We start from the raw sequence: 25,160 nt of genomic DNA on the forward strand, positions 1-25,160 counted from the left end.
CTGGAAAGTTTCTCTGACTATCTAACTTAAATCTCCTTTGGTGCAAACTGAGCTGAATCCCTTCCCCAGTGGACAGGGATAGCAGCTGGACACTGTCCTTTTCATGGCAGCCTGTTACAGACTGGACCCTGCTCAGCTGCCCAAGTCAGGCCTCAAAACAGAGAGGTTTAAAAAAGGTATTTTGTGATTTTTGTCCTGTCAAGCTCCTGCTGCCCCTGCCCCTGACCCCAGCACCTGCACAGCCATTGCCTGCTGCCATTTCACCAGATCGATGGAGCAAAGGGATTCTGGCCCCTGCTGCAGAAACTATCACTGGAAAACCCCCTCGGCCCCTCGCCCTGCCCCGGCCTGAGACACCCCAGAGCCAGCGCCCAGCCCCCTCTGCCCCTCACCCTGCCCCGGCCTGAGACACCCCAGAGCCAGCGCCCAGCCCCCTTGGCCCCTCACCCTGCCCAGCCTGAGACACCCCACAGCCAGCACCCAGCCCCCTCGGCCCCTCACCCTGCCCCAGCGTGAGACACCCCAGAGCCAGCGCCCAGCCCCCTCGGCCCCTCACCCTGCCCCAGCGTGAGACACCCCAGAGCCAGCGCCCAGCCCCCTCGGCCCCTCGCCCTGCCCAGTCTGCCCCATACCTTTCTCTCTGAAGAGGTGCTGAGGGTCACCAGAGCCAGGGTGAGGATCAGGGAGAAGCCGATTTTCCCCATCACCACTTGGAGTAGAAGCCGCCTGCAGAAGCCAGTTGAGTCTCCCAGGCACTTAGTCTGGGGCCACCCGTCAGGCCCTGTCTTTATATCCCCTCACAGCAGGCCGGGGCTGCAACCTGAGCTGCGTTGGTTCTCTCTTTGCTGGCAGTTCCCAGAAGTGAGCGGGCACTTCGGTTATTATGTTTATGTCTCACTGAAATTCAATCTCCAGCCCAAGCCGCTGGCAGGGCCAGCAAGACAAAATGAAAAGAAGCCGTGTGACCTGGGCAGTGATGTGAGGAGTGCGGTCAGTGCCCAGCTATAGATAGATCCCAGCACACGGCAGAGGCGGAGCGAGAGGACCACGTGAAGGCCCCTTAGGCAGGGCATCAGCAGGTGGGAGAGGTAAGCTGAAGTGCTGCTCATTGAGCCTTAAGGTGCTGACAGGCCAGGGGCCTCCCCAGGTTTGCTGGCATGCCCAGGCTGGGATAACTCCTACAGTGGCTCTTGGGATATAAGGTTTCTGTCACCAGCCCCACACAGTGTCAAACGTGTCTGACCACACGTCTCTTTCCACTGGCAGTCCAAAAAGTGAGGTCCCCTTGGTGCTTTTTGCTGGGAGCCCGATTCCTGAGGGTGCTCCTGTGATCCCAGGAGCCTGGGGCAGCCTTCGCTGGCACTGTCAAAGCCAGGGCAGGCTGCAAAACAGAGCCGATTCTCCCCAAACTGGTGGGTAACACTGAAGTTCGACTCACCAACCAGTGACATCGCTGCTCGTGATCCCCACCACGCTCATTATCAGGAAGCCAAAACCAGAAATCACCCAGCCCCCTTTACTGCATCCCAGCCTCTTGCTCCCAGTCAGTGCCTGGGTCCCGTACAATGAGAAGTTATTTAAAACTCTGCTTACTGTACAAAACGTTCTTGTAATCCCCAAAGGGCTAGCCACATTTCCAGATCAACACTAGTGTGGATCTTACCCAAAATACCACGCTGCCAGCCTATCCTTCGGTATAGAAAACTAAAAGTTTATTAGAAAAGGAAAGAAAAGAATGAGAAGAGAGTTGTTAAATGGTCAAAGCCATCAGCTCCACACATGTGACATCAGGTTCTTGGCAGAATTGGTGAGTTTGCTGGCTTGTAGAGTCCCGCTGGAACACAACCAAAGCTTGGATGGGTCATTCAGACCTTTTTTCAAAGCTTCAGTTTGTAGAGAAGTGACTCCAGAGGTAGGAAGCAGCACTGAAGACAAAATGGAGAAGGTGCAGCTGCCTTTTTAAATCCGTTGCCACATGGCTTGTACATCTTTTGTCCCAACACAAGCTCCCAGCACTTGGGCATGGATAAGCTCCTAGAGTCCCTGTCCTTAAGTGCATCCCTACATGTCCTGCTGACTCATAGGCTGTGATGGTGCTGCCCGTGAAGCCAGCTGAGGTCACTCAGTCGGGGTGAACTGCAAACAGAACGGGGCAGACATACCCCAAACCAGGGGTGGCTCCAAGCACCAGCACGCCAAGTGCGTGCCTGGGGCAGCAAGCCACGGGGGGCGCTCTGCCAGTCTCTGCAAGGGCGGCAGGCAAGTTGCCTTTGGTGGCATGCCTGCGGAGGGTCTGCTGGTCCTATGGCTTCGGCGGACCTCCTGCAGGCGAGCCATGGGACCAGGGACCTCCCGCAGGCAAGCCACCGAAGACAGCCTGCCTGCTGTGCTTGGGGCGGCAAAAATACCTAAAGCCACCCCTGCCCCAAACGCTGGTGGTTATTCCAATACTTAGATTTACCAACCAGCACAAAACAGCTTCTACAATACTTCACTGGTTACTCAGAAGTCCAAACAACACAGTTCCCTTAAAGTGCCCAGCCTCAGGCCTCCATCCAGACACACACGTCAGAGATATGATGATAATTCCTGAAAATCTTATCTCACCATATAAAAGAAAAGGTTCTTCCAACCCCAAAGGATCAGCCACATACCCAGGTCCAATTATACCTTAGATCTTACCGCAAAATATACGCTTATGGTCAATTCTTATTAACTAAACTAAAATTTATTAAAAAAGAAAAGAGAGAGAGTGTTGGTTAAAAGATCAATATACAGACAGACTTGAATTCAATTCTTGAGGTTCAGATACATAGTAGAGATGAGCTTGTAGTTGCCAAAAGTCCTTTTAGAAATAGTCCATATGTTACAGTCCAATGTCCATATTCAGGGTGACTCCACTCAATGACTGGGGATCTAAATCCTTGTGGCTTAAGGTTTCCCCCTCTTGAAACCCAAAGCAGATCTGAGATGAAGCAGGATCATGGCTCAAGTTTCTTATACATTCCCAGCAGGCTTTTGTCCTGAGAAAACAATAGGCTTAACTCTCTGTGACGATGCGGTTCTGGCGGGACCCAACTGAGATTGCCAGTTCAGGACCAATTGCTTAAACAGGGCAGTCACAGCCCTAGGCTGGGGTTTTTCCACCTCTAAGGCAAACCAAACCAGCCAGACAAAAAGGACTTCGGTTTCACCCCACTGGCTAATCACAAGTCACACAAGCAATTTCCTTAGACACTCCAGTCTCCCAGTATCACCACCAGTCCCACACGTCCTGGGGATGAATGGTTATGATAACCAACACCCCAGACCCAGGTCAATATACACATCAGATCTTACCCACAAATCACGCTGTTACCAATCCTTTAGAATCTAAAATCGAAAGGTTTATTCATAAAAGGAAAAAGATAGAGATGAGAGCTAGAACTGGTTAAATGGAATCAATTACATACAGTAATGGCAAAGTTCTTAGTTCAGGCTTGTAGCAGTGATGGAGTAAACTGCATGTTCAAATCAAGTCTCTGGAGAACATTCCCCGCTGGGATGGGTCATCAGTCCCTTGTGTAGATCTTCAGTTCGCAGCAAAGTCCCTCCAGAGGTAGGAAGCAGGATTGAAGACCAGATGGAGATGAGATAAAAGCCTTTTATACAGGCTTTTCCAAGTGTAAGGACACTTCTTTGTTCTTACTGTGGAAAATTACAGTAAAATGGAGTTTGCAGTCACATGGGCCAGTTTCTGCACACCCTGCTGAGTTACAAGGCGTATCTGCCTCCTCTCAGTGGGTCAGTTGTGTAGCTGATGGTCCTTAATGGGCCCCTAAGCAGACCTAACACCAACTTGTCTGGGGTGTCACCCAGAACTACAGCACCAGTTTGAAATACAGACAGCATACAGCCAATACTTATAACTTCAACTACAAAATGATACAGACACACAGACAGCATAATCATAACCAGTAACCCATAACCTGGTCTTAGACACCTTATATGACCCCCTTTACATAAGATTTGGCTTCACTACAGGACCTTGGTTGCAAACCATGTTCTATATGGTTCCAGTTTATATCAATAACGTCACACTCTCCTTCTCCCAAACATCCTGGCTATTAGCACAGGGTAATTTATCCATTAAACAGTTCAGATACAGGTTACCGCAACCTTCAAAGAGACACAAAGACAATAATACTGTTTCACTCAAGTGTCATCATAAATGTTAATATTCCTTTTTTGATCTTTGAATCAAAGCTATAGCAACGGACAAGACTTGTTTGTTATATTCCAAGACCTGAGCAAACACCTCCCCTTCTACCTCTACCAATGCAGACTTGCATTTCTAAGCTCTGTTCATTTACAGATCTTCCTAACCAGTGTCCAAAGTTTGGCCCTGGGTCAGGTCAGTCTGTGAGGAAATTAACTCTTGCTGGCCCTGTCACCTTCCAAAAAAAAACCCGAGCACCACCCTGCCCCACGAAGATTGGCCGCCCCTTACAAGGTGCCGCCCCAAGCATTTGCTTGGTCGGCTGATGACCGGAGCCAGCCCTGGTCCCCACCCGCTCTCTTGATGCCCTCAAGCAGCACAGGCTAAGTAAAATTCTACTGCCCTTTACTCATACAATAATAACATTTCATTACCTCCCTGCCCCCCATTCAAGTGATTTGTAACCCAACCCCAGTCAAACTCTATCGCTTGAGCAACACAGCTCTGTTTGCTGGATCCCTAGGTAGATTAGGTGTGAATGTAAATACATTCTGGGCCTGAAGCCTTTCCCCCCAGCCCCAGCTCATCACTAGCTGCCAGGGAGAGCTCAATAGACTTTGCTTACAAATCATCATTTGAAACTATTAGGTTGGCCAACATCACCGCAATGAACACACTGACACTGTCATAAAAACACAGCTGTGTAAGGAAGCTAGTCTATGTTCAGACTGTTCAGATACATGTATTTTATCAAACACTGTATATGCTTTTGAAGTGTGTATTAATGTTTCAATTTTAATTCAATTTTCCAATCAGTCACTAAATTGGCAACACTGCATGCAACCAGTTCACAAAACTGGCAGTGGGTGGGGGGAGTTGGGGAAATTTGGGAGGGGGGGGGAGTGTAGGGAAAATCACTACTTTAGAATGCCGATAAATGGGGGAGCTTCAGTCACCTCTACCTCTGCACTCTTCTGCCTTTTTTCTTGTAGCTAAAATCCTCTGGTGGTACGTCTACACTATGGGATTATTCCGATTTTTACGTTAAAACCGGTTTTATAAAACAAGTTGTATAAAGTCGAGTGTACGCGGCCACCTAAGACATTAATTCGGTGGTGTGTGTCCATGGTCGAGGCTAGGCGTCGATTTCCGAGCGTTGCACTGTGGGTAGCTATTCCATAGCTATCCCATAGTTCTCGCAGTCTCCCCGCACCTTGAATTCTGTGTTGAGAGTCCCCAGTGGCTTGATGTGGGCAAAAATTATGTGTGTCGTTGGTTCTGGTAGTGTCAGTCAGTTCATTCCTTCCATCTGGGAAACAACGCCAGCAATCATTTCGTGTTGCCTGTTTCCCTGGATTGCCTTGGCAGATGCCATAGCCGGCAACCATGAAGCCCTTCAGCTTTTTTTTTTTAACAGTCATTGTATGTGTACTGGATGCCTCGGACAGAGCGATCTCCAGCGCTACACTGCGCTTCATTTGCTTTTGCATGAATGCAGAGGTGGTTATCAGTTGTTCTGTACTGTTGCTGCTGCCAGTGTAAATTGGCAATGACGATGACAGTTATCTGTTCTTCTGTATTGTCTGTTGCTATCTGATGGGTGCTCTGGCTGAGATCAACAGGCGGCAAAAAGCAAATTGGGAATGACTCCCTGAGTAATTCCTCGTTATGGTTTCTAAAAGTGAGTTATCTTGCTAGATATGGGGCAGTGTGCTAGGAACCAGTGTATCAGGAGAGCACAGCTGCTCTATGTCAGATCCTGCGCTAATGATGAGCTACATGCCATTCACAGGGGTCCCCTGCAACAACCCCACCTGTTGCTTCCCCTCTCCCACCACCTTCTGCGGTACCTGCAGTGTCCCCCCATTTGTTCATGAAGTAATAAAGAATAAGAAACACTGACCTTGTCAGTGAGTAAAGATGAGAGGAAGGAGCCTCCCAATGCTATTACAGTCCAGGCAGAACATTAAGTGGTGCAGGAGAAGAGGAGCCCAGCATACGTACTGCTATGACAGTCCAAGAGGCCAGGACAATGTTCTTTACAGCCGAAAGAAAGGGCGCTGATGGAGCTCAGCCCCTGTTGCTATGATGAAGATGGTTACCAGCCATTCTGTACTATCTACTAGGAATGACACAGAGCCATTCCTATTTTTACCCAGGCACCCCAGCCAGCCTCACCTGAAGGCTAACCAGGAGCACTAACAGCTGATGTGACAACAGATATCAGTCATATTGTACCATCTGCCACTAGGAAGGGGAGAGAAAACAGATATGCTCTTCACTGCTGCAGCGCTCGCGTCTACCAGCAAGCATTCAGTAGGACATAGGGTGACATCAAAAAAGTCAAGAAATGTTTCTTTCCCTTTTCTTTCACGTGTGGGGGGGAGTAAATTGACGAGCTATCCCTGACCATGCCAGCAAAGTGTTTGACCCTACAGGCATTTGGAGCTCATGCCAAGAATGCAAATACTTTTCGGAGACTGTCGGGGATGTGGGATAGTTGGAAGTCCTCAGATACCCCTTCCTCCGTCCCCCATGAACGTTATTTGAGTCTCTGGCTTCCCTTACGCTTGTCACGCAGCACTGTGTAGTCTGGAGTGTTTTTTTTTCAAATGCTTTGCATTTCGTCTCCTGTAACGGAGCTCTGATAAACAGATTCTGTCTCTGCCATACAATGATCAGATCCCGTACCTCCTGTTCAGTCCATGCTGGAGCTCTTTTTCAGTTCTCAGGAGACTGCATTGCTACCTGTGCTGATCAGAGCTCCACGCTGGCCAAACAGGAAATGAAATTCAAAAGTTCACAGGGCTTTTCCTGTATACCTGGCCAGTGCACCCGAGTTCAGATTGCTGTCCAGAGCGGTCACAGTGGTGCACTGTGGGATACCGCCCAGAGGCCAATACCATCGATTTGCGGCCACACTAACCCTAATCCGATATGATAATACCGATTTTAGCTCTACTCCTCTTGTCGGGGGAGGAGTACAGAAACCGATTTAAAGAGCCCTTTATATCGATATAAAGGGCCTCGTAGTGTGGACGGGTACAGCGTTAAATTGGTTTAACGCTGCTAAAATCAGTTTAGATGTGTAGTGTAGACCAGGCCTCTGAAAGGCAGGATCCTGTGCCTGGCGTTTCACTGTTTGCCAGAGGAGGGCACCGCACAGCAGCACCATTGAAATCTTTGCCCTTCCTCGTGTGAGTTTGCTGAGCTATGGACCTAGCACCCCCCAATGCGAGAATTCCCTGTAACCCTCTGAGCAGGGCGTTTTGGCCGGTTCCCACCAGTGCAGCAATGGCCAGCCATGCCCTGTAGCACAGCTAGCAGTTCCTAGGGCCACGTTCACTTTGCTAGGGGTTCCTTTTAAAGACTTAAAAAAATATCAACTTAAATCCTTCCAAGAAACTCTCTGCCCCATGTGGGTGCCCTTGGCAGGCCATACTTCCTACCCGCAAGCCCCAAGTCCCAGGGCTGAAAGGGAAGAGAACTGCATCGGGGACAAATGTGTGTGTCAGGGGAGGGCGGGACCCACAGAATAAAGCTGGGAAAACCAGCAAATAAGAAATTAACACTGTTAGGTAAGACTCCCTCCTCTCCCACTCACCCAGGGTGCGATAGTTGCAGCCTCAAACCTCCTCTGCCAGAGGGGTGTGGGTGGCAATCGTGTTCCAAGCATCACCTCAGGCCAGCGCCAAGCTCACAGCTACCTGCGCTGTCTTGGGGGAGGCCAAAGATGCTGGCAGGCCAGTGCTCTCTGGGCTGTGCCAGGGGCTCTGCCTCCCAACCCCGATGAGGGGATTTCCCTTTGCTTGCTCCAGAGACCAGCACTAGAATCCCTCTGCTCGGTGGCTGCTCTCTGCCGCTTCAGCCCAAGCTACCTCGCCACCGTCACCTCAAAGCCAGCTCAGCTCTGCCTGAGGCTCTGAAACATTCCCAGGTCTACAAATGCTGTGATTTGGTTTTTACTGATTTTCAGCCGAATGTTTGGACCACTCGGGTACCTGAAAATACTGATTGTACTAAGCAAGTGCTGCGCCTGACATTAGGGAGATGTTGATGTTATTAATGCATTAGTCCGTATAAAGGCAAGGCTGTCTCTCAAAGTACGGCAATGTAGCAAACCACACACACACACACACACACGGCAGGGGCACTGTGCTTCTGGCAGACCAGGTACCATCTCCTGCCAAGGCCTCACTGAGCTCTGACAAATGTGCAGCTGGAAACCGGTCTGGCCCACCTGTGTGTTAGCAGTGTTAAAATAGGTATTGGATTTCTAGAGGTGTGTGTAGTAGCCAGAGAGAGATCCGGACACATGAGGCCTGGTAGAAGAGACCAGGTATGAGGCCTGAACTAAGATGGTAGTCAGGCCCTGCTAATGGAAGGCAAAGTTAGCAACAGTCAGGCTGTGAGCAGGAGTCAGGCGCACAGAACCTGGCAAGAGCAGGTCTGTCATTGCAGGCACATGTTCCTGAGAAGCGCTGGGCACAGGACGCTCCCGCAAACACATTCCAGAAGGGTGATACCAGAACACCCTGATGCCCAGTGGGTGCAAACACCTTCCTCAGTGATAACAGGGACCCGCTGACCTCTCTTAAAGATGAGGGCAGGATGACAGGGACGTGGATCACGAGGTTTTGATTGAACCAAAAGGTATGAGGCAAAGTGTGGTAGCTAACCACGTCCCAGGGGCAGTATGTCACTTGTTTGTATCGGTGTATAAAGAGTGGTCTCAGAGTGGGTGTCTTTGGCCAGCTGAGGGGAATGGAAAGTCCTGCCATTCATTGTCCCGGGCGTAAATGTATTAAGTGAACCTGTAGATGCACAGGGCACTAATACCGTGCTTTGTCGGCAATAAACCCAGCCGGATGCCTTCACTACGGTCTCATGGGGCAGCTCGATCGAGGTCTGCGGTGTCGGCTCTGTGCACAGAGCGGGGACAGCACACAGAGAGACACCCATGCAGTCAGCGACTAACCACAGTCTGATTGCTGGTTGGCCTTTATGAACCACGTGCGAGTTGCTGCTGGCCTTCATCTCACTAGTAATAGCTGCACCCCATGCTATCAGGAACAGGGAAGGGTTTGCTCTGTGACTAGAGAAGCGTTTGCTCTGGCCCTGGAAACCCTCAGTCGGGAGAGGAGCGTTTCCCAGTGTGACATACCAGTGAACCACCACGGATGTCACCCCCTGCCCAACAGAAGGAGGCCCATAGACACCAGATGAACCCCTGGAGAACAACATTGGACAGGAGACTTTGTTATTGTTCCCCCAACCCCATGAAGAAGGGATGTGCTAAAACCCGCGTCCCACCCCAGTGTGAGCTCTGGGGGAAAGGAATAAAAATCCCCGAGCAGAGGGACCGGCTCAGAGTGGAGAGGGGTAACTAGTGGTGGTCCCCAAGGGTCAGTCCTCGGACCAATCCGATTCAATTTATTCATAAATGATCTGGAGAAAGGGGTAAAGAGTGAGGTGGCAAAAAGTTTGCAGGATGATAACTAACACTCCAAGAATAGTTCCGACAAAGCAGACTATGAAGAATTTCAAACAAATCTCAAAAACTAAATATGGGACACATGGCAAAATGAATTTCGTGATACATGTAAGTAATGCACAGGGAAAAATCAACCCAAACTCATCACAGATAAAGGAGGCATAGGAGCTCAATGAGTCAGGAAAAGATCTTGGCGCATCGTGGGACAGTATCTCTGAGAGATGTCGCATGCAGTAGTGCAGTGGTCAAAAGCAACAGGTATTGTTAGGAATCATTAAAGGGGTTAGAGAGATAAGCTGAGAATATATATTGCCCTATAGTCAGTCCATGTCTGCCCCACTCTCGAATACTGCCGTACAGATGTGGTTCCTTCACCTCAAAAAATATACAGCCACTGGAAAAGGTTCAGAGCAAGGGCAGTTAATGTAGAGGGGTTTGGAGATTCCCATCGAGAGAAATGAAGCAGAGACTAGGCTCTTCAGCTTGGAAAAAGAGACTAAGGGGGGATATGATAGAGGTCTATAAACTCATGAGTGATGTGGAGAAAGTGGATAAGGAAAAGTTATTTACTTATTCCCATAATCCAAGAACTAGGGGTCACCAAATGAAATTAATAGGTAGCAGGTTTAAAACAAATAAAAGGAAGTTGTTCTTCACCCAGCGTGCAGTCAACTTGTGGAACTTCTTGCCTGAGGCGGTTGTGAAGGCTAGAACTATAACAGGGTTTAAAAGAGAACTGGATAAATTCATGGTGATTAAGTCCATAAATGGCTATTAGCCAGGATGAGTAAGGAATGGTATCCCTAGCCTCTGTTTGTCAGAGGATGGAGATGGATGGTAGGAGAGAGATCACTTATCATTGCCTATTAGGTTCACTCACTCTGGGGCACCTGGCATTGGTCACTGTTGGTAGACAGGATACTGGGCTAGCTGGACCTTTTTGTCTGACCCCGTACGGCCACTCTTATGAGTGCTGCTGCTTGGAACCTGACTGTGACGTGTCTGCGTGTCTACATTTACTGGCTTGGACCTAGAACATTTAACTCTTATTTCTTTTGTGCAGTTAATTAACCTTTAGTGAATTGTGACAGGACTGACCGCCAGCGTTGCTTTGGTACAGGATCTAGAGTGCATTTGGCCTGGGGTGAGTGACTGGCCTTTGGCACTGGCAGGAACCTGAGTAGTGCTGTGATTTTTGGGGTGAGGGGCCGTCTGCCACAACGGCAGCTCTCTTGGGACTGTCTGTGACAGCAGGGTTAGGCTATTACTGTGCCCGAGGAGTAAATCACACTTGCTGCTTGGCTGGTGAAATCTAAGAAACATAGAATCATAGACTATCAGGGTTGGAAAGGACCTCAGGAGGTATCTAGCCCAACCCCCTGCTCAAAGCAGGACCAACTCCCAACTAAATCATCCCAGTCAGGGCTTTGCCAAGCCTGACCTTAAAGACCTCTATGGAAGGAGATGCCACCACCTCCCTGGGGAACCCATTCCAGTGCCACCACCCTCCTAGTGAAATTTTTTTTCCTAATATCCAACCTAAACCTCCCCCACTACAACTTAAGACCATTGCTCCTTGTTCTGTCATCTGGTACCACTGAGAACAGTCTTGATCCATCCTCTTTGGAACCCCCTTTCAGGAGTTGAAAGCAGCTATCAAGGACAGAACACACTGCGGTTTGGGGTTGGTGCCCACTGGTAACAGTCTGCCCCGAGGCTGGCACCACCTTCGTCAGCCACTGCAGCCAGCCTGGTGGGCAGGGTGGGTAGGAGTCCAACACCCCCTTTGAAGGGATCTCTGCTACTGGCTCTCCGGGGCCAGGCTCCTTGCCAAGCAGCAGCGGTCACTACACAAGGTATGTGGGGAAGGGAGAAGCTGGGGATCAGGGATGACTCTCAAGGGAGAACCTCCTTTTTCTGCCTCTTGCCTACTTGTGCCCAGTTCCTGCTCCCTGCAGGGGCTCTGCTGTCCAAGCAGCCCTGCTATCTGGCTCCCAATGTCACCCAGCTCTGGCTCCACCCCAAGGTCCCTGCTGTTCAGCTCCTCCCTAGACCTGGCTTCCTCCATGCTGCCCCCCGACGCTCTGCCCAGGGAAAGGGACTACCTGCCCAAGCCTGGCTTCCTCCACCAAGTACTGGCACTGGGGACCCCACTTACTCTGCAGCCAGGGCCCCTGGGCAGCAGTGAAGGGGTTACCCTGGTCCCATCTGTCCCTGGATCACCCTGCTCTGAGTTGTTGCTCCAGAGGGTTGGGAGGAAACCAGGGACACTGCGAGCTGCAGAGCCTGGGGCACACACAGCCCAGGGTCAAGTCACAGTGACCTTCATTTTTTCACTAATTAAACACCAAATAAAATTTCCTGGACACTTGAAAGATGATACAAGCTAAACCAAAGGGCCTTGTATGTCTGTGTATCCCTTCTCCTAGGCAGAGTCAGCAGCTGCAGGTGTCAAGTTCAGTGTCTGGAGCTTTCTCTTACCAATACACCCCCAGCGCCCTGGGCTGCATCCTGTGCCTCAGTTCCCCAGCGTGTGGTATGAAAGTCTGCTTGTGGTGTGATTGGTCCTGCTTTGAGCAGGGGGTGGGACTAGATGACTTCCAGAGTTCCCTTCCAACCCTGAGATTCTAGGATTCTATGATTCTAGACTGTTCCTTTCACACCCCACTCACAGTGCTGGCCGTGGCTAGCGAAAGCCGAGTTCAGAGGTGCCTTCACAGGGTTCACCTCCCGGTGCTCACCCCTGGGGTGAGGTGTCAAGCAATGTCTCTCTTGCTGCTGCCTCACTACAAGGGCAGGCTCTGTGCTGTCTTTCTCTGCAGTACTATCCTCACACCAGCTCTAAAGTTTAGCCCCTAGATCTGCTTTGCACCAGTGCCTCATTTGGGGTGAAAGAAATGCCCAATTCCAACAGTTTTTTTATATTCGTGAACAATACAGCAAGGCCAGAAGTGCCAGGCCTATGTGTTCCTCCACCCACGGATCCCAGCTCAGCCCTGATATTAGCTCTAATAATCACAAAAGAGGAACAAGAACTCTCCCTTGAAACTAGCCAGCCCCCTCTTTAATCACAAGAAACACCCAAGAACAAACACTCACCCACTTGTATGACTTGGTTTTGGCCTCCCTCCCCCCTGCTTAGCAAGTGAGTTTCAGCTGAGGGTGACTCCTCAATCAGTGCACGTAGGGCGCAGTTTGGCTATCCTTTACTCAGACAATGAGCAGAACCACATTTTGTTGCCTCTGCACTCAGCCCTAAAGGGATCTGTAACCCAGCCCCAGCCAAAAGGGATCCTGGGGCCAAGCAGCTCTGTCTGCTGCACACCTAGGCCGAGTGGGTGTGTCTATGCAAACATGGTCTGCTCCTGGAATGTTTTCACCCAGCTTCCCCCGGATGTCAGGGGATGGCTCACTCACACCCTGCTTCCAGCTGTCACCTCTACAGCCCCCATGCTCTGCATCATACCTTATTCTATAGCTGGCTCGGCTCAACTCAGCAGTCGTGTAATTAGGACATTCAGCAGCGTCCTCCCCAGGAGACAGGTACTCCCAGAAGACAGTAGAAGGCTCAAGTGATACTATACCTTGGGGGAGTGCCCTGTAACCCCCATAGTCTTCATTTTTATATAATTGTAATTTACATATAAAGCATGCTGTGTGAAGAATCAGGGGCAAGGTTATGATCTGCTGAAAGTCATTTCTCTGTTCATAGATGTGTATCATTAATGAATATGACGTTGTGAGAATTGTGTTGTGTGGTTGTCACTAAAACATGCTGTATGTTGGGGAATCAACCAGGTCTTAGCTCCCCAGAGGTAACAGCCAGGAAAGGAACCAACACCCGGGTGTGTAAAACAATCATCACCAGCCATCGTCCAGCAAGGGAGCTACAATGCAATGACTCCCCTGCATGAGGCCACTCCAGGGGAATTGCTCAGCCTCACCTGGGGACTCAGCAGTGCCCCAGACATGCCTGGACTTGAGTTCTCCAAGCACACGGACTGAGGGTGTAAAACAGGACACGAGGTGTAACGATGTTGCCTCTGGTGGGACACAACTGAGAGTATCAGTTCAGGACAAACTGCTCAGAGCAGGGCAGTCACAGCCCCAGGCTGGGGTTCTTTATTACTAAGGCATCAAACCAGCCAGCCAGAGAGGACGTTGGTCTCACCCCACTAGCTAACCACACGTCACACAAACAATTCCCTTAGACACTCCAATTTCCCACCAGTGTCACTCGTCCTGGGGGTGAAGGGTTATGAAAACCAACACCCCAGTAAAAGAAAAAGGTTCTCTCGATCCCAAAGGACCAAGCCCCAGACCCAGGTCAATATGCAAATCAGATATTACCCACAAATCACACTGTGGCCAATCTAAAATCTAAAGGTTTATTCATAAAAAGAAATAAATAGAGATGAGAGCTAGAATTGGTTAAATGGAATCATTCACCAACAGTGATGGGAAAGTTCTTGGTCCTCGTGCCTTTCTCTGGGTGATTCATGCACTAGAGCTGGATGTGGGGCTCCACGTGCGGTGATGCTGAGTGATACCACCACCTGGAGGCATTTGCTGCTGGTCACTAGCAAGGCATTGTGAGAGACAGCCCAGGTGAGAGAGAGTTCAGGGGGCTCAGTGGACCCACAGACCCCGTCACAGAGGTGCAGCGAGCAGGGTGAGATACACAGCTTGTTGTACTGAGCAAGATGTGCACTTCATACACAGGTGTAAAGATGTAAAGGATAGTAGGAGGAGTTTGTTATTTTTGAATTGCTCATTTTGGGAAAGGGAGGTAGGGACAGAAAAGCAGGAAAATGATTGACAGCAGTGAAGCCATTGCAAAGTTAGGCTGCAGGTTGCAGAAAAGGAGAGAGAGCACCAGAGACTATTGGAACGGAAAGACCTGGAGATAAAGGAGAAACAGAAGGGAAGAGTGTGTCTCCCACGCTAGAACTTTACTGGGGAAGGAACTAAACTGCAGCGTGGGGGCCGCAGGCAGTGATTCTAGGTGGGGGGTAACTGGAGAGAGAGGGGAGATGGAGACAGAGACGGGTGACCCTGCAGCTCAGCAAACAGCCCTGACACTAGGCGAGATGCTCTCGAGAGAGAGTGCCCAGAACAATTCTGGGGGGCGCCAGGAGCTCTGGGGCTGCAGAGTGGGGTCACGGTGCTGCTGGGATCACTGGTTACAGGTCACTTCTCATGGATTCACTCAAGTTCTGCCCCTTGATCCGGGTGAAAATGTTTGTGCCGACCCTGCGGGGAAGCACAGAGCTGAGGTTACTGGCCCAGCACGGGCCTGTGCCCCGGGCTGCCCCATACACTAGAGGGGGAAGGAGGCAGGGGCACAATCTGCATCCTCCTGAGGAGAAAAGCCCAGAGAGGGACACCCCATCTCCAGAGCACCCGGCCTGGGTGCTGAGCACCACAGTCTGGGGAACGCCCCTCCTCCAGGCTCCACCTCAGAGGCTTCAGGCCCCAGCACGCCAAGCGTGTGCTTGGGGTGGCATGCCGCGGGGGGCGCTCTGCCGGTCGCTCTGGTTGTCCACCAAAGCCGCGGGACCAGCGGACCCTCCACAGGCATGCCCGCGGGAGGTCCACCGGAGCCACCTGGCGCCCTCCCAGCAACCGGCAGAGCGCCCCCCCTTGGCATGCCGCCCCTACTCACAGGGACACCTGGCCGCACCATGCAGGGGCAGATAGGGGGCTGGCAGGCAATTCCTCCAGGCTCCACCTCAGGGGGGCACCCGGCCGCCCAGCCCAGGAAGGTAGCTTGGCTGTGAGCACCCCGCACTGGCACCGCCTCAGAGCCACCGAGCAGCACCTGGGCGGGGGCAGGCAGGGGCTCCACAGGCTGCACATCCCCGTGGGGCTTAGCAGAGCCACTGGGGGCAGGGATCTGCCAGCAGCCTCCTACTCAAAGCTCCCCTTGGTGCCCCCGGGAGGTGCCCCCCAGCCCCGCTGTAGCCCCCCCCCCCCCCCTGGCTGCTCACATGCTGGGTGCAGCCTGTGCTCTGAAAAGGGCTGAACACAAACAGGCTCCCCAGGCAGGAGATATCTTGCAGCAAAGAGGGGCATGAAGTAGCACCAGAGGCCTGGGCCCCCTCCCCAGGGGTCAGGCCTAGGGCTGGTGCTAGACAAGTGCAAAGTGGACATTATGTGGCTAGGAGACAGCACTGCTGAAAGTGAACTGGGGGTTGTACTGGATCACAAATCGAACACGAGCCAACAGCGTGATGCAGCTGGGGAAAAAGGCTGATATAACTGAGGGCTGTGTTAACAGGAACGTCGTATTTACAACACAGGAGGTGACTGTCCCGCTCTCTTAATAGACAGTTAAGGGTTAATTCCTCTTTTACCTGTAAAGGATTAAGAAGTTCACCTAGCCTAGCTGACACCTGACCAGAGGAACCAATGGGGGGACAAAATGTTTTCAAAGAGGGAGGAATGAAATCAGTCTGTGTCTGTTCAGAACAGTTTGTGCCAGAGTGAAGGATCCAGGAATCAGCCATCTAACATTTCTGAAAAGTAGTAAGTGTTTAGAGCAGGAATGTATTAGATTATGTTTATTTTGTTTTGTGACTTCATTTTGCATAAGAGGGAGAATCAAATTGTGCGTCTTTGTGTAACTAAGGTTTTTGCCCAGAGGGACAGCCTCTATGTTTTGAATCTGTTGTCTGTGACAGTAGCTTGCATGCTAATCTCACAGAGGTATTCCTTTCACCCTTTTCCTTTAATTAAAGACTGGGAAAATATCTGGGGGGGAAGACAGAGTTTTCAAATGACTCTTCCATAAATGTTTGTTTAAACCATTTGGTGGTGGCAGCAACTAGATCTAAGCTGGTAAATAAGCTTAGGGTTATCTCACACAGGTCCCCACATCTGTACCCTAAAGTTCAGAGTGGAGGTGTCACCTTGACAATGGTCCTGCTGTAGCCTGGCAGGATAGAGTAGGTGGCCTCTCAAGGTCCCTTCCAGCCCTACATGTCCAGGATTCTGCGAGACTCGCAGCCTGTTCAGGGGCCTGGCTTGGGGACAGTTTTGGTGCTGAAGCCGCTCTCCGTGAGAGGCCTTGCTCCTGCATCCCAGTGCAGGCTGTGCTCCCGCGTTGACAGACACAGTTCACTGCCTCTTGCTCCAAATGCTTACAGGAGGCCTAGGACTTCTGGGGCTTTTCTGATGGTCCTGTCACTGTGTTCTCTCCTTCTCCTCCCTGGCAGGGTGAAGCTCACAATGCTCAGTGCAGGAGCATCTGGGGAAGACGCTCTGGTGCCCCACTGCAGACCAGTGCCTGTCTCCTCTGGCCACAGGACTGTTCCCCACCCCATCACATGAGTCTCCTCCACACAGGTTGGGAGGGGAGCCCAGACCACCAGAGACCTCTCTGCTCCCTGGGGAATGAGGATTCCCAGTCACTCACATGGTTGCATTCCAGTTATTCTCTGCAGATCTGGCCTTCACTCGCAGCAGCCACATGGTCTGCAGAGTTTCCTTCCCATGCTTATCCACGAAGCACTGGCCCACAAAGACAGTCGTTGAGTCTGCCACGGAATCAAACAGGAGTTAGAGCGAACGTCAGCGACACTCAGCCCGAGACCCTCAGAGCCCCGTTGTCCCCCAGCGGTGCCCACGAGTATAGGGAAGAAGAGGGATTGCTTTGAGTGCCAGTCATGTGATGATCTCACGCTCCTGCACCTCTCTCTCACAAGCATGTCCCAGGCACCACAGGAGGTGGGTCTGGACAGTGATCGTGTGCAGAAGAGAAGTGACCAGCCAAGGCCCCAGTGAGTCACTGGCAGTGCCCAGGATGGACCCCAGGAGCTCTGACCTCACAGGTCTTGGCTACACAAACCATTTCCAGGGAAGTGCCTGGTGCGCACCAGCCCTGGGGTTTCACTGCTGCATGGGTCAGACTCACTTGGAGCAGGTTGGATGCAGCTGGCACTTGTGCTCTGTTTGCTGGAGCTGAGCTCGTGCTAGGGCGATAGTGGACACTTCCTGGGAAGAGTCCGCATGGCTGCAGACCCAGCTAGACAGACCCGTCCGGAGGCAGAGACTTTGGGGGCACGTAGGGGGAGACGCAACACTGCATTTAATTGATTGTTCCAATGTTGTCACACTCAGTTTGGAGGCTGGGCCCCAGGGGGATAGCTGAGTGCCCCAGATCATGTAGCCACTCAGTGTGCGTTCCTCATGTCTGGGCCCCAGAGGGTCTCCAGGCGTGGTGTGCAGACGTGCTGGCCGCTCACAGCTGCACGTGGTGAGTGGGAGCTGCAGGTGCTCAGGATGTCTGACCAACCAGTCCCTGTGTGTCCTACGCTGGGCAGCCAGCCATTGAGGCACCCCAATTCCTGGGGAGTTCTGCAAATTTGGGCTTTAATCTCTGTGCCTCAGTTCCCCACCTGTCGCGGGGGTAAGGCCATTGTCCTCCCGCCGGGGTGCAGGACAATCATTAACGTCTCTGACAGGCTCCGATACCGTGGCACCAAGCGCCATGGAAATGCCCGTGTGGCAGTGAGTGAGTGTTTATGCAGTGCCAGGCTCGGACAGTGAGCAGGGAATAAGGCAGGGCCGCGGACAGAAAGAGGAGAATTAGAATTGCCAACTTCTCACTTGCTCAAAACCGAACACCCTTGCCCTGCCCCTGCCCTGCCCCTCCTCGGAGGCCCTGCCCCCACTCGCTCCATCCCCCCTCCCTCTGTCTGTCACTCTCCCCCCCCTCACTCACTTGCTCATTTCCACTGGGCTGGGCAGGGGGCTGGGGTGTGGGAGGGGGTGAGGGCTCCAGCTGGGGGCGCGGGATCTGGGGTGGTGCCAGGGATGAGGGATTTGAGGTATAGGAGGGGGCTCCAGGCTGTGGGGTGGAGCTGAGGAATTCGGAGTATGGGAGAGGGCTTTGGGCTAAGGCAGGAGGTTGGGGTGTGGGAGGGAATACGGACTCTGGGCTGGTGGTAGGGATTCCAGGGTGGGACCAGAAATTAGGGGTTTTGGGTGCATGAAGGGGCTCTGGGCTCAGGCAGGGAGTTGGCAGGGTGAGAGCTCTGTCTAGGGGTGCGGGTTCTAATGTGGAGCTGGGGATGAAGGGTTTGGGGTACAAGAGGGTGCTCCAGGATGGGATTGAGGGGTTCGCAGGGTGGGAGGGGGATCAGAGCTGGGACAGAGGTGTGGCCAGGCAGCTCTGAGCACTGCCGCATCCACAGGCACTGCCCCTTTAGCTCCCCTTGGCCGCAGATCCTGGCTAATGGGAGGTGTGGGGGCGGCCCTTCGAGCAGGGGCAGTGTGCGGAGCCCCCTGGCTGCCCCTACACGTAGGAGTCAGAGGGGGGGATGTGCCAGCTGCTTCCTGGGGGCCATGTGGTGTGGAGGCTAGCAAGGAACCTGCCAGCCCTGCCGCACAGCACTGCCAACCGGAGAGTCAACAGCTGCCAGGGTCTCTTTTTGACCACGTGTTCCGATCGAAACACAGACACCAGGTCACCCTACGGAGAATGAAAAGGGAAACTGATGAGCTGCCCCATTCTCTGAGCAAGGAATGAACCACTGGGCTGTGCCCGGCCCCGCGTCCTGCAGACGGGCCCAGGAGGCACATGCACGGGGCAGCTGTACTTCTGGCTTCTCCTCACTTTCCGGTGCTGGACTTGGCAGCCCTACCAAGTTCCTTTAACATTTGGATGGAGTTGCTTGCCCAGCACCTGGGCATGCTCAGACGGTGCAGCGAGTCCCAGAGCAGCGGGAGCGGGGAGGGAAGCCACTGGCTGCACAGGACAAGGAGCCTGTGGCTGGCAGAGGACCACGTAAAGCCTCCAGGAAATCTAGGGATTGGCAGAAATGCAGCAGAAAAATAGCGAAAGTGGGAGCGAGGATCTGAGTGCACAGTGTTGTGAGTGGTGCAGACATGCTGATCCAGCCATGGCAGGCCCTAAGCAGGAATATCCCCCCACAACATATAATGATAATTAAAGGGGGAGCCCTTGAGCTGCTTGAGGGCCTAAGCAATTGCTCAGTCTGCTTGTGCCCAGCGCCGGCTCTGGGTGCAGACACAGTCGAGGAATGGCTGCAGACAGCGTTATTTCTCCCTCTGGCAGGTGGAGGAGCAAGAGGGATTTAATACTTTTCAATTTGATGATGATGCAGATAGAGGAAAAACACAGGTGTCAAAGAGTGAGTCTGAGGCATTCCGTGCACTGCAAAGCAACTTCATGTATGAGAAGCACAATTTTTCACCACAAGTCAGACCGACGGGGATCAATATGTGACTGACTTAAAACTGGCAGCACGATCATGTGAATACTGAGAACCGAGCGAATTGCTCAGTGAGGCCGCCTTGTGAGTGCTATTGTGTCAAACGCGGTGCGAGCGAGGCTGTCCAAACCCTTGAACGTGCTGTGGGTGTATTACATCCTGAAGATGAAATGATTGAAAAACAACTGGGAGGGCTGGGCAAACCATCGCACTGTGAATCTGCCTTTGGCAAGTGCCTGGGCTGGAAGCCGTCCTGCTGCTAACCAAAAGCCGGGATCCAGTGAAAAAAGAACAGCCAGAGGCAATGAAGAGTTGTTCTAAATGTGGCCATGGCCATAAGGAACCATCCTGCATATGGGCAAGAATGCTGAGGACGTGGCAAATGCTACCACTTTGCCAAAACGTGCCCCACTGGAACAGAAGTGTCCCAGGGCAAACAGCTGGTTCTCCACCCAGAGAGGAGGTGTGATGATGGCAGGGACTTTGGCACAGGCACCAAAGTTACTCAGTGTTGTGGGGAGTGTGTGGGGGGAATCAGTACTTTGTGATGAGCCGTATCGGCCACAGCAGGTTGCTGGCCATTGGTTGGCAGTGCCAGGCCAAAAGGCTGGCCTGAGACAGGCAGGGTCACTAATGGGAGGAGGAGGAGGCTGCAGAAGGGGGCCTGGGGTGGCCTGGTCGGGGGTGGGGGGGCGCCAGACACGGCCCCAGGTTGGAGCTGGGGGGATTTCAGCCTATCCATCAAGCACCGAATTCCTCTCCCTACAATCCCTCACGCCGGTCCCCAAAGCCTTTGGGCCACGTACCTGAGAAGGTCCACTGGACGGTGAACCCGAAGGTCGGCTGCTCCAGGCTGTCGATGTGCTGGGATCCGTTTATCGGCGACACAAGGATCGGCTTTTCTGCGCCTGATACCGCTGTGAGGTACAACCCAGAGAACTGCCCGGCCTCGTTCACGGCAGAGATGGTCATATTAGAGCCCAGGTCATTCTGCCAGACTCCAGACAGGATGCACTGAAAGGTGGGTGCTGGTGGTCAGCAGGAGGGGCATGGTGGAGTCAGGCGGGTCAGACCTCAGCTGAGGCCGTGACCCCGGGAGCCCTAAATTCAGGACAGACCCCACAAAGCGGAAGACGACCACTGACAAGGGAGGTCTGTGCTCTGACTCCTGGCGATTGAGGGACCTCCCCGCCCCATTTCTATCTGTGATTGTTTCACGCTGCAACTTCAAAGTGAAATAAAATCCTCCCAACTGCAGCACGCAGCCTCCTTCTGCTGCTGGGCAGGGGCTCTGCATTCTCTCTCCTCACCTGGAGTTGGGAGGAGGCGGCCCCCTTCCTCTCTCCACCCCACCTTCCCCTTCCCACACACAACGAGGAGAGCGTCTCTGAGGCAGGGGAGAGAGCAGCTGTCTGTGCTCCCAGAGCAGCAGGGCCCTGGAGAGGTGGCAGGTTCCCTGCCGTTGGCGCCTCTCCCATTTCACCGGAGCAGGTCTGCACTGGGGCTGCTGTGCACGAGGACAGCGCAGGTGTAGCAGCGCATCATCTAGGATGTACTCTCTCCGGCACCGCCCGGGGGAGCTCTGGGTGACACCTGGCCTATCATACCCCCAAGGCTCGGGGATGGACCCGCCGTCGAGCTGCCCCAGCCTGAGACACCCCAGAGCCAGCGCCCAGCCCCCTTGGCCCCTCACCCTGCCCCAGCCTGAGACACCCCAGAGCCAGCGCCCAGCCCCCTTGGCCCCTCACCCTGCCCCAGCCTGAGACACCCCAGAGCCAGCGCCCAGACCCCTTGGCCTCTCCCCTGCCCAGCGTGAGACACCCCAGAGGCAGCACCCAGCCCCCTTGGCCACTGCCCTGCCTGAGACACCCCAGAACCAGCGCCCAGCCCCCTCGGCCCCTCACCCTGCCCTGGCCTGAGACACCCTAGAGCCAGCGCCCAGCCCCCTGAGTTCCACACCCTGCCTAGTACCTTTTTCTCTGAAGAGGTGCTGAGGGTCACAAGACCCAAGGCGAGGATCAGAGAGAAGCCCCTTTTCCCCATTGCTACTGGGAGTGGAGGCTGCCCACAGGTGCCAGATGAATCTCCAAGTACTGGTATCTGGGGATCCCCGTCAGTCCCCTATTTATAGCCCTGGACAAAGGCGGGGCTGGGATGGATGCTGGGTGTTTAACTGATTAGCAGTTCCAAGAAATAGACACTTTGTTTACTTAAGTTTGATTTCCCAGGAAGAGGAAGTGAAAAGGGCCCTGTGACCTGGGCAGTGATGTGCAACTTCAGCTGGAACGTGAGGCCAGGACTGTCGCGCTCTGGGTACCCCTGATACCGGGGTCAGTAGCTGGCAAGGCTTCCTCTCTTGTTTGTTTCCTTATTGCTGTGTGATTTCTCAGAAGTGATCAGCTGCTGCGCTGGGAAAGTGAAAAGGGATGTGTGGCTGGGTGATGCTGTGACTAGGATGGTGGAAACTCCAGATCCGTAGCCAGACACCGGAGCCCCAGAGAACTGGACAGAGAGCGACAGGGCAGTGACTGATGGAAGGTGCCAGGATCTGAGGCCTGGGCCCTGTAATGGCTCATGGGGCAATCGTTAGGGTAAGTTAGCGGGGGCTGAAGCAGAGGAACGTGAGCAGTGCGTCAGGAGGTAACATGAGACGAGGAACCACCAGACTGCTCAGTAACAGGATGCTGGGAAGTGACAGCACCAGGTGCAGCCGCGCCATCCCCAGCGCCAGGGAGGGAGGGAGAGAGAGCTGGTAAATCACATCTGGGCACCTGGAGACTGTCTGCAAGGCGGGAACATGACTGCAGGCTTGTCTGCTCCCCAGCCAGGCCTGGCACCTTAAAGTCAGATGGATCCATCTAAGGGCATGTCTATGGGGCCACTTAGGTTGGCAAAGCTTATGTTGCTCAGGGGTGTTAAAAAACCCACTGCCCTGAGCAACATAAGTTCTGAAGGCGTAAGTGGCCATGTGCCCAGTGCTCGGTCGGTGGGAGACGCTCTCCCCTGACACAGCTAACGCCACTCGGGGGAGTGATTTATGATGTCACTGGGAAAGTGGCTACACGTGCGACCTGACAGTGGCGCAGCTGCATCGGTACTGCTGTGCCACTCTCAGCTCGCCAGAGTAGACAGGGCCTGAGTCACTGAGGGCCGTGAAAACTCTCACACACTAAGCACTGGAATGATGTCTCCCTAGCCCCAGTGTATACGGGGCCTGAGTCACTGAGGGCCGTGAAAACGCTCACACACTAAGCACTGGAATGATGTCTCCCTAGCCCCAGTGTATACGGGGCCTGAGTCACTGAGGGCTGTGAAAACTCTCACACACTAAGCACTGGAATGATGTCTCCCTAGCCCCAGTGTATACGGGGCCTGAGTCACTGAGGGCCGTGAAAACGCTCACACACTAAGCACTGGAATGATGTCTCCCTAGCCCCAGTGTATACGGGGCCTGAGTCACTGAGGGCTGTGAAAACTCTCACACACTAAGCACTGGAATGATGTCTCCCTAGTCCCAGTGTAGATGAGGCCTGAGTCACTGAAGGGCGTGAAAACTCTCACACACTAAGCACTGGAATGATGTCTCCCTAGCCCCAGTGTAGATGGGGCCTGAGTCACTGAAGGGCGTGAAAACTCTCAAGCACTGAGCACTGGAATGATGTCTCCCTAGCCCCAGTGTAGATGGGGCCTGAGTCACTGAGGGGCGTGAAAACTCTCACATGCTGAGCACTGGAATGATGTCTCCCTAGCCCCAGTGTAGACGGGGCCTGCGACACCAAGGGCCATGAAAACTTTCATGCACTGAACACTGGAATGATGTCGCCTTACCCCCCCCCCCGCCCCCAGTTAGACGTGACTAGGGAAAATTCATCTGTCAACCCAGCTGCACCAGGGCTAGGGGGAGATCACTTCAGTGCTCAGTACGTGACACTTTTCACGTCCGTGCTGGCTAGCTTCTAGAGGTGGATTCCCTGCACTGACAGGAAAACTCCTTCCTCCAGTGTAGTAAGGGTTTACAATATGGTGCTGCAGCTGTGCTGGCGTTACCAGCTGTTGTGTAAACACGGCCTTAGCCATAGCAAGGCCAGGCCAGGCCCAACCCACTTAGCTCCTTTCATCTCCCCTGAACTCCCACCCTCCAGCTCTCTGGTAGCTCCTGCCACTTTCCTGTAACTCCACCCGAGCTAAACAAATTTTTATCAGTGGGTTTAGCCATTGGAACAGCTTCCCTGGGGACGCAGTGGAGTCTCCAGCACTGAGTTGGGGGTCTCTGTCTACGAGATCTGTTATAGCTCTGCCCCAGGTCAGTGGATGTAGATGTCACATGCCATCCCCAAGCCTCCTTGCAGCTGGGCCCTGCCTTCATTTCCCTGATTAGTCATCAGTAAGTCCAACCCTGGTATCAAACAGCACCACCCCCATTCCGAGGTTCTGAATTCATAGATTCATAGACTCTAGGACTGGAAGGGACCTCGAGAGGTCATCGAGTCCAGTCCCTTGCCATCATGGCAGGACCAAATACTGTCATTAACAGAAAGTTCCCAGAGACAGAAGAAAGCCCCTCACCCAGGCTTCCCAGCAGGAAGGCCGAGGCCCTCTGAGTCTATCAGTTACCCCAAGTTCGGCAGTGCCATGTCCCGGCTGCACCATCAGGGCACCCCTTCCCCTGCTCCCCCACCTTCCTGCCAGCTGCAGCCTTTCTCCTGGCAGCACATGGCTCCTCACAGCCTGGGCCTCCCGCAGCTCTTGGGAAGCTCCCGCCTCACCTCCCTTCCCGGAGCATCTCTCTAGGAGCCCCTCGTCCAGCTGAGCTCCAGTAGCCTAGTACCGAGCCCAGGGGCTCCTTAGCCAGGTAGCTGCCAGCCAGCAGCTGGTTAATTGTTCATAGGTGAGCTGAGATGGGCTGGTTCTCCTTAAAGAAGCCTGTTGCAGGTAGACAGGGGCCTGACACCCCTTATGGGGCCAGCTGCCCCGTAGGGGGTTGAGTGCAGGACCCCTGGGTGGGGTCTCTGGCCTGGCCTGTGCAGGAGCTCAGGCTGGATGGTCAGAATGGCCCCTAACATTCAGGAATCTCAGCTTTGTACTGAGGCGGTGAGCACGTTCAGCAGGGGCTGCCTTTTGGTGTGTGTGTGTAACCCTTCTGCCCCTCTGAGTCGGCAGCAACAAGGGCCGAGTTCAGTATCCAGGGGTTCCGTTTCAGTAACACCATGCATAACCGTCTCGAGCCCCC

General features: G+C 53.2%; 2 protein-coding genes and 1 long non-coding RNA gene across 4 annotated transcripts in view; all 3 read right to left on the bottom strand.

Moving 5' to 3' along the window:
• Nucleotides 1-924, bottom strand: part of LOC116836955 (avidin-like) — a 33,042-nt gene extending 32,118 nt beyond the window's left edge. The window contains exon 1 of one of the 2 annotated variants that reach the window (XM_075066796.1): nt 633-896. In XM_075066796.1, coding sequence (XP_074922897.1) covers nt 633-704 — 72 coding nt within the window. In that variant the 5' untranslated portion in view covers nt 705-896. Of the gene's footprint in view, nt 1-632 lie in introns of both variants that reach the window. The other variant, XM_032800988.2, reaches the window with a different exon arrangement.
• Nucleotides 1-25,160, bottom strand: part of LOC142046957 (uncharacterized) — a 93,245-nt gene that overhangs the window by 64,296 nt on the left and 3,789 nt on the right. Inside the window, exon 2 of the long non-coding RNA XR_012656043.1 lies at nt 4,079-4,158. This is a non-coding gene — a long non-coding RNA (uncharacterized LOC142046957). The remainder of the gene's footprint in view (nt 1-4,078; nt 4,159-25,160) is intronic.
• On the bottom strand, nt 14,069-22,095 carry LOC116836956 (avidin-like). Its single transcript, XM_032800990.2, has 4 exons — nt 21,902-22,095; nt 20,737-20,944; nt 17,110-17,230; nt 14,069-14,945 (listed from the first exon to the last, which is right to left on the bottom strand). Exons 1-4 carry the CDS (start codon nt 21,971-21,973, stop codon nt 14,876-14,878), a joined length of 471 nt encoding a protein of 156 aa, XP_032656881.1. The 5' UTR covers nt 21,974-22,095; the 3' UTR covers nt 14,069-14,875.

Source organism: Chelonoidis abingdonii, chromosome 6 (genome assembly GCF_003597395.2).
Source record: "Chelonoidis abingdonii isolate Lonesome George chromosome 6, CheloAbing_2.0, whole genome shotgun sequence".
Lineage (NCBI taxonomy): Eukaryota > Metazoa > Chordata > Testudines > Testudinidae > Chelonoidis > Chelonoidis abingdonii.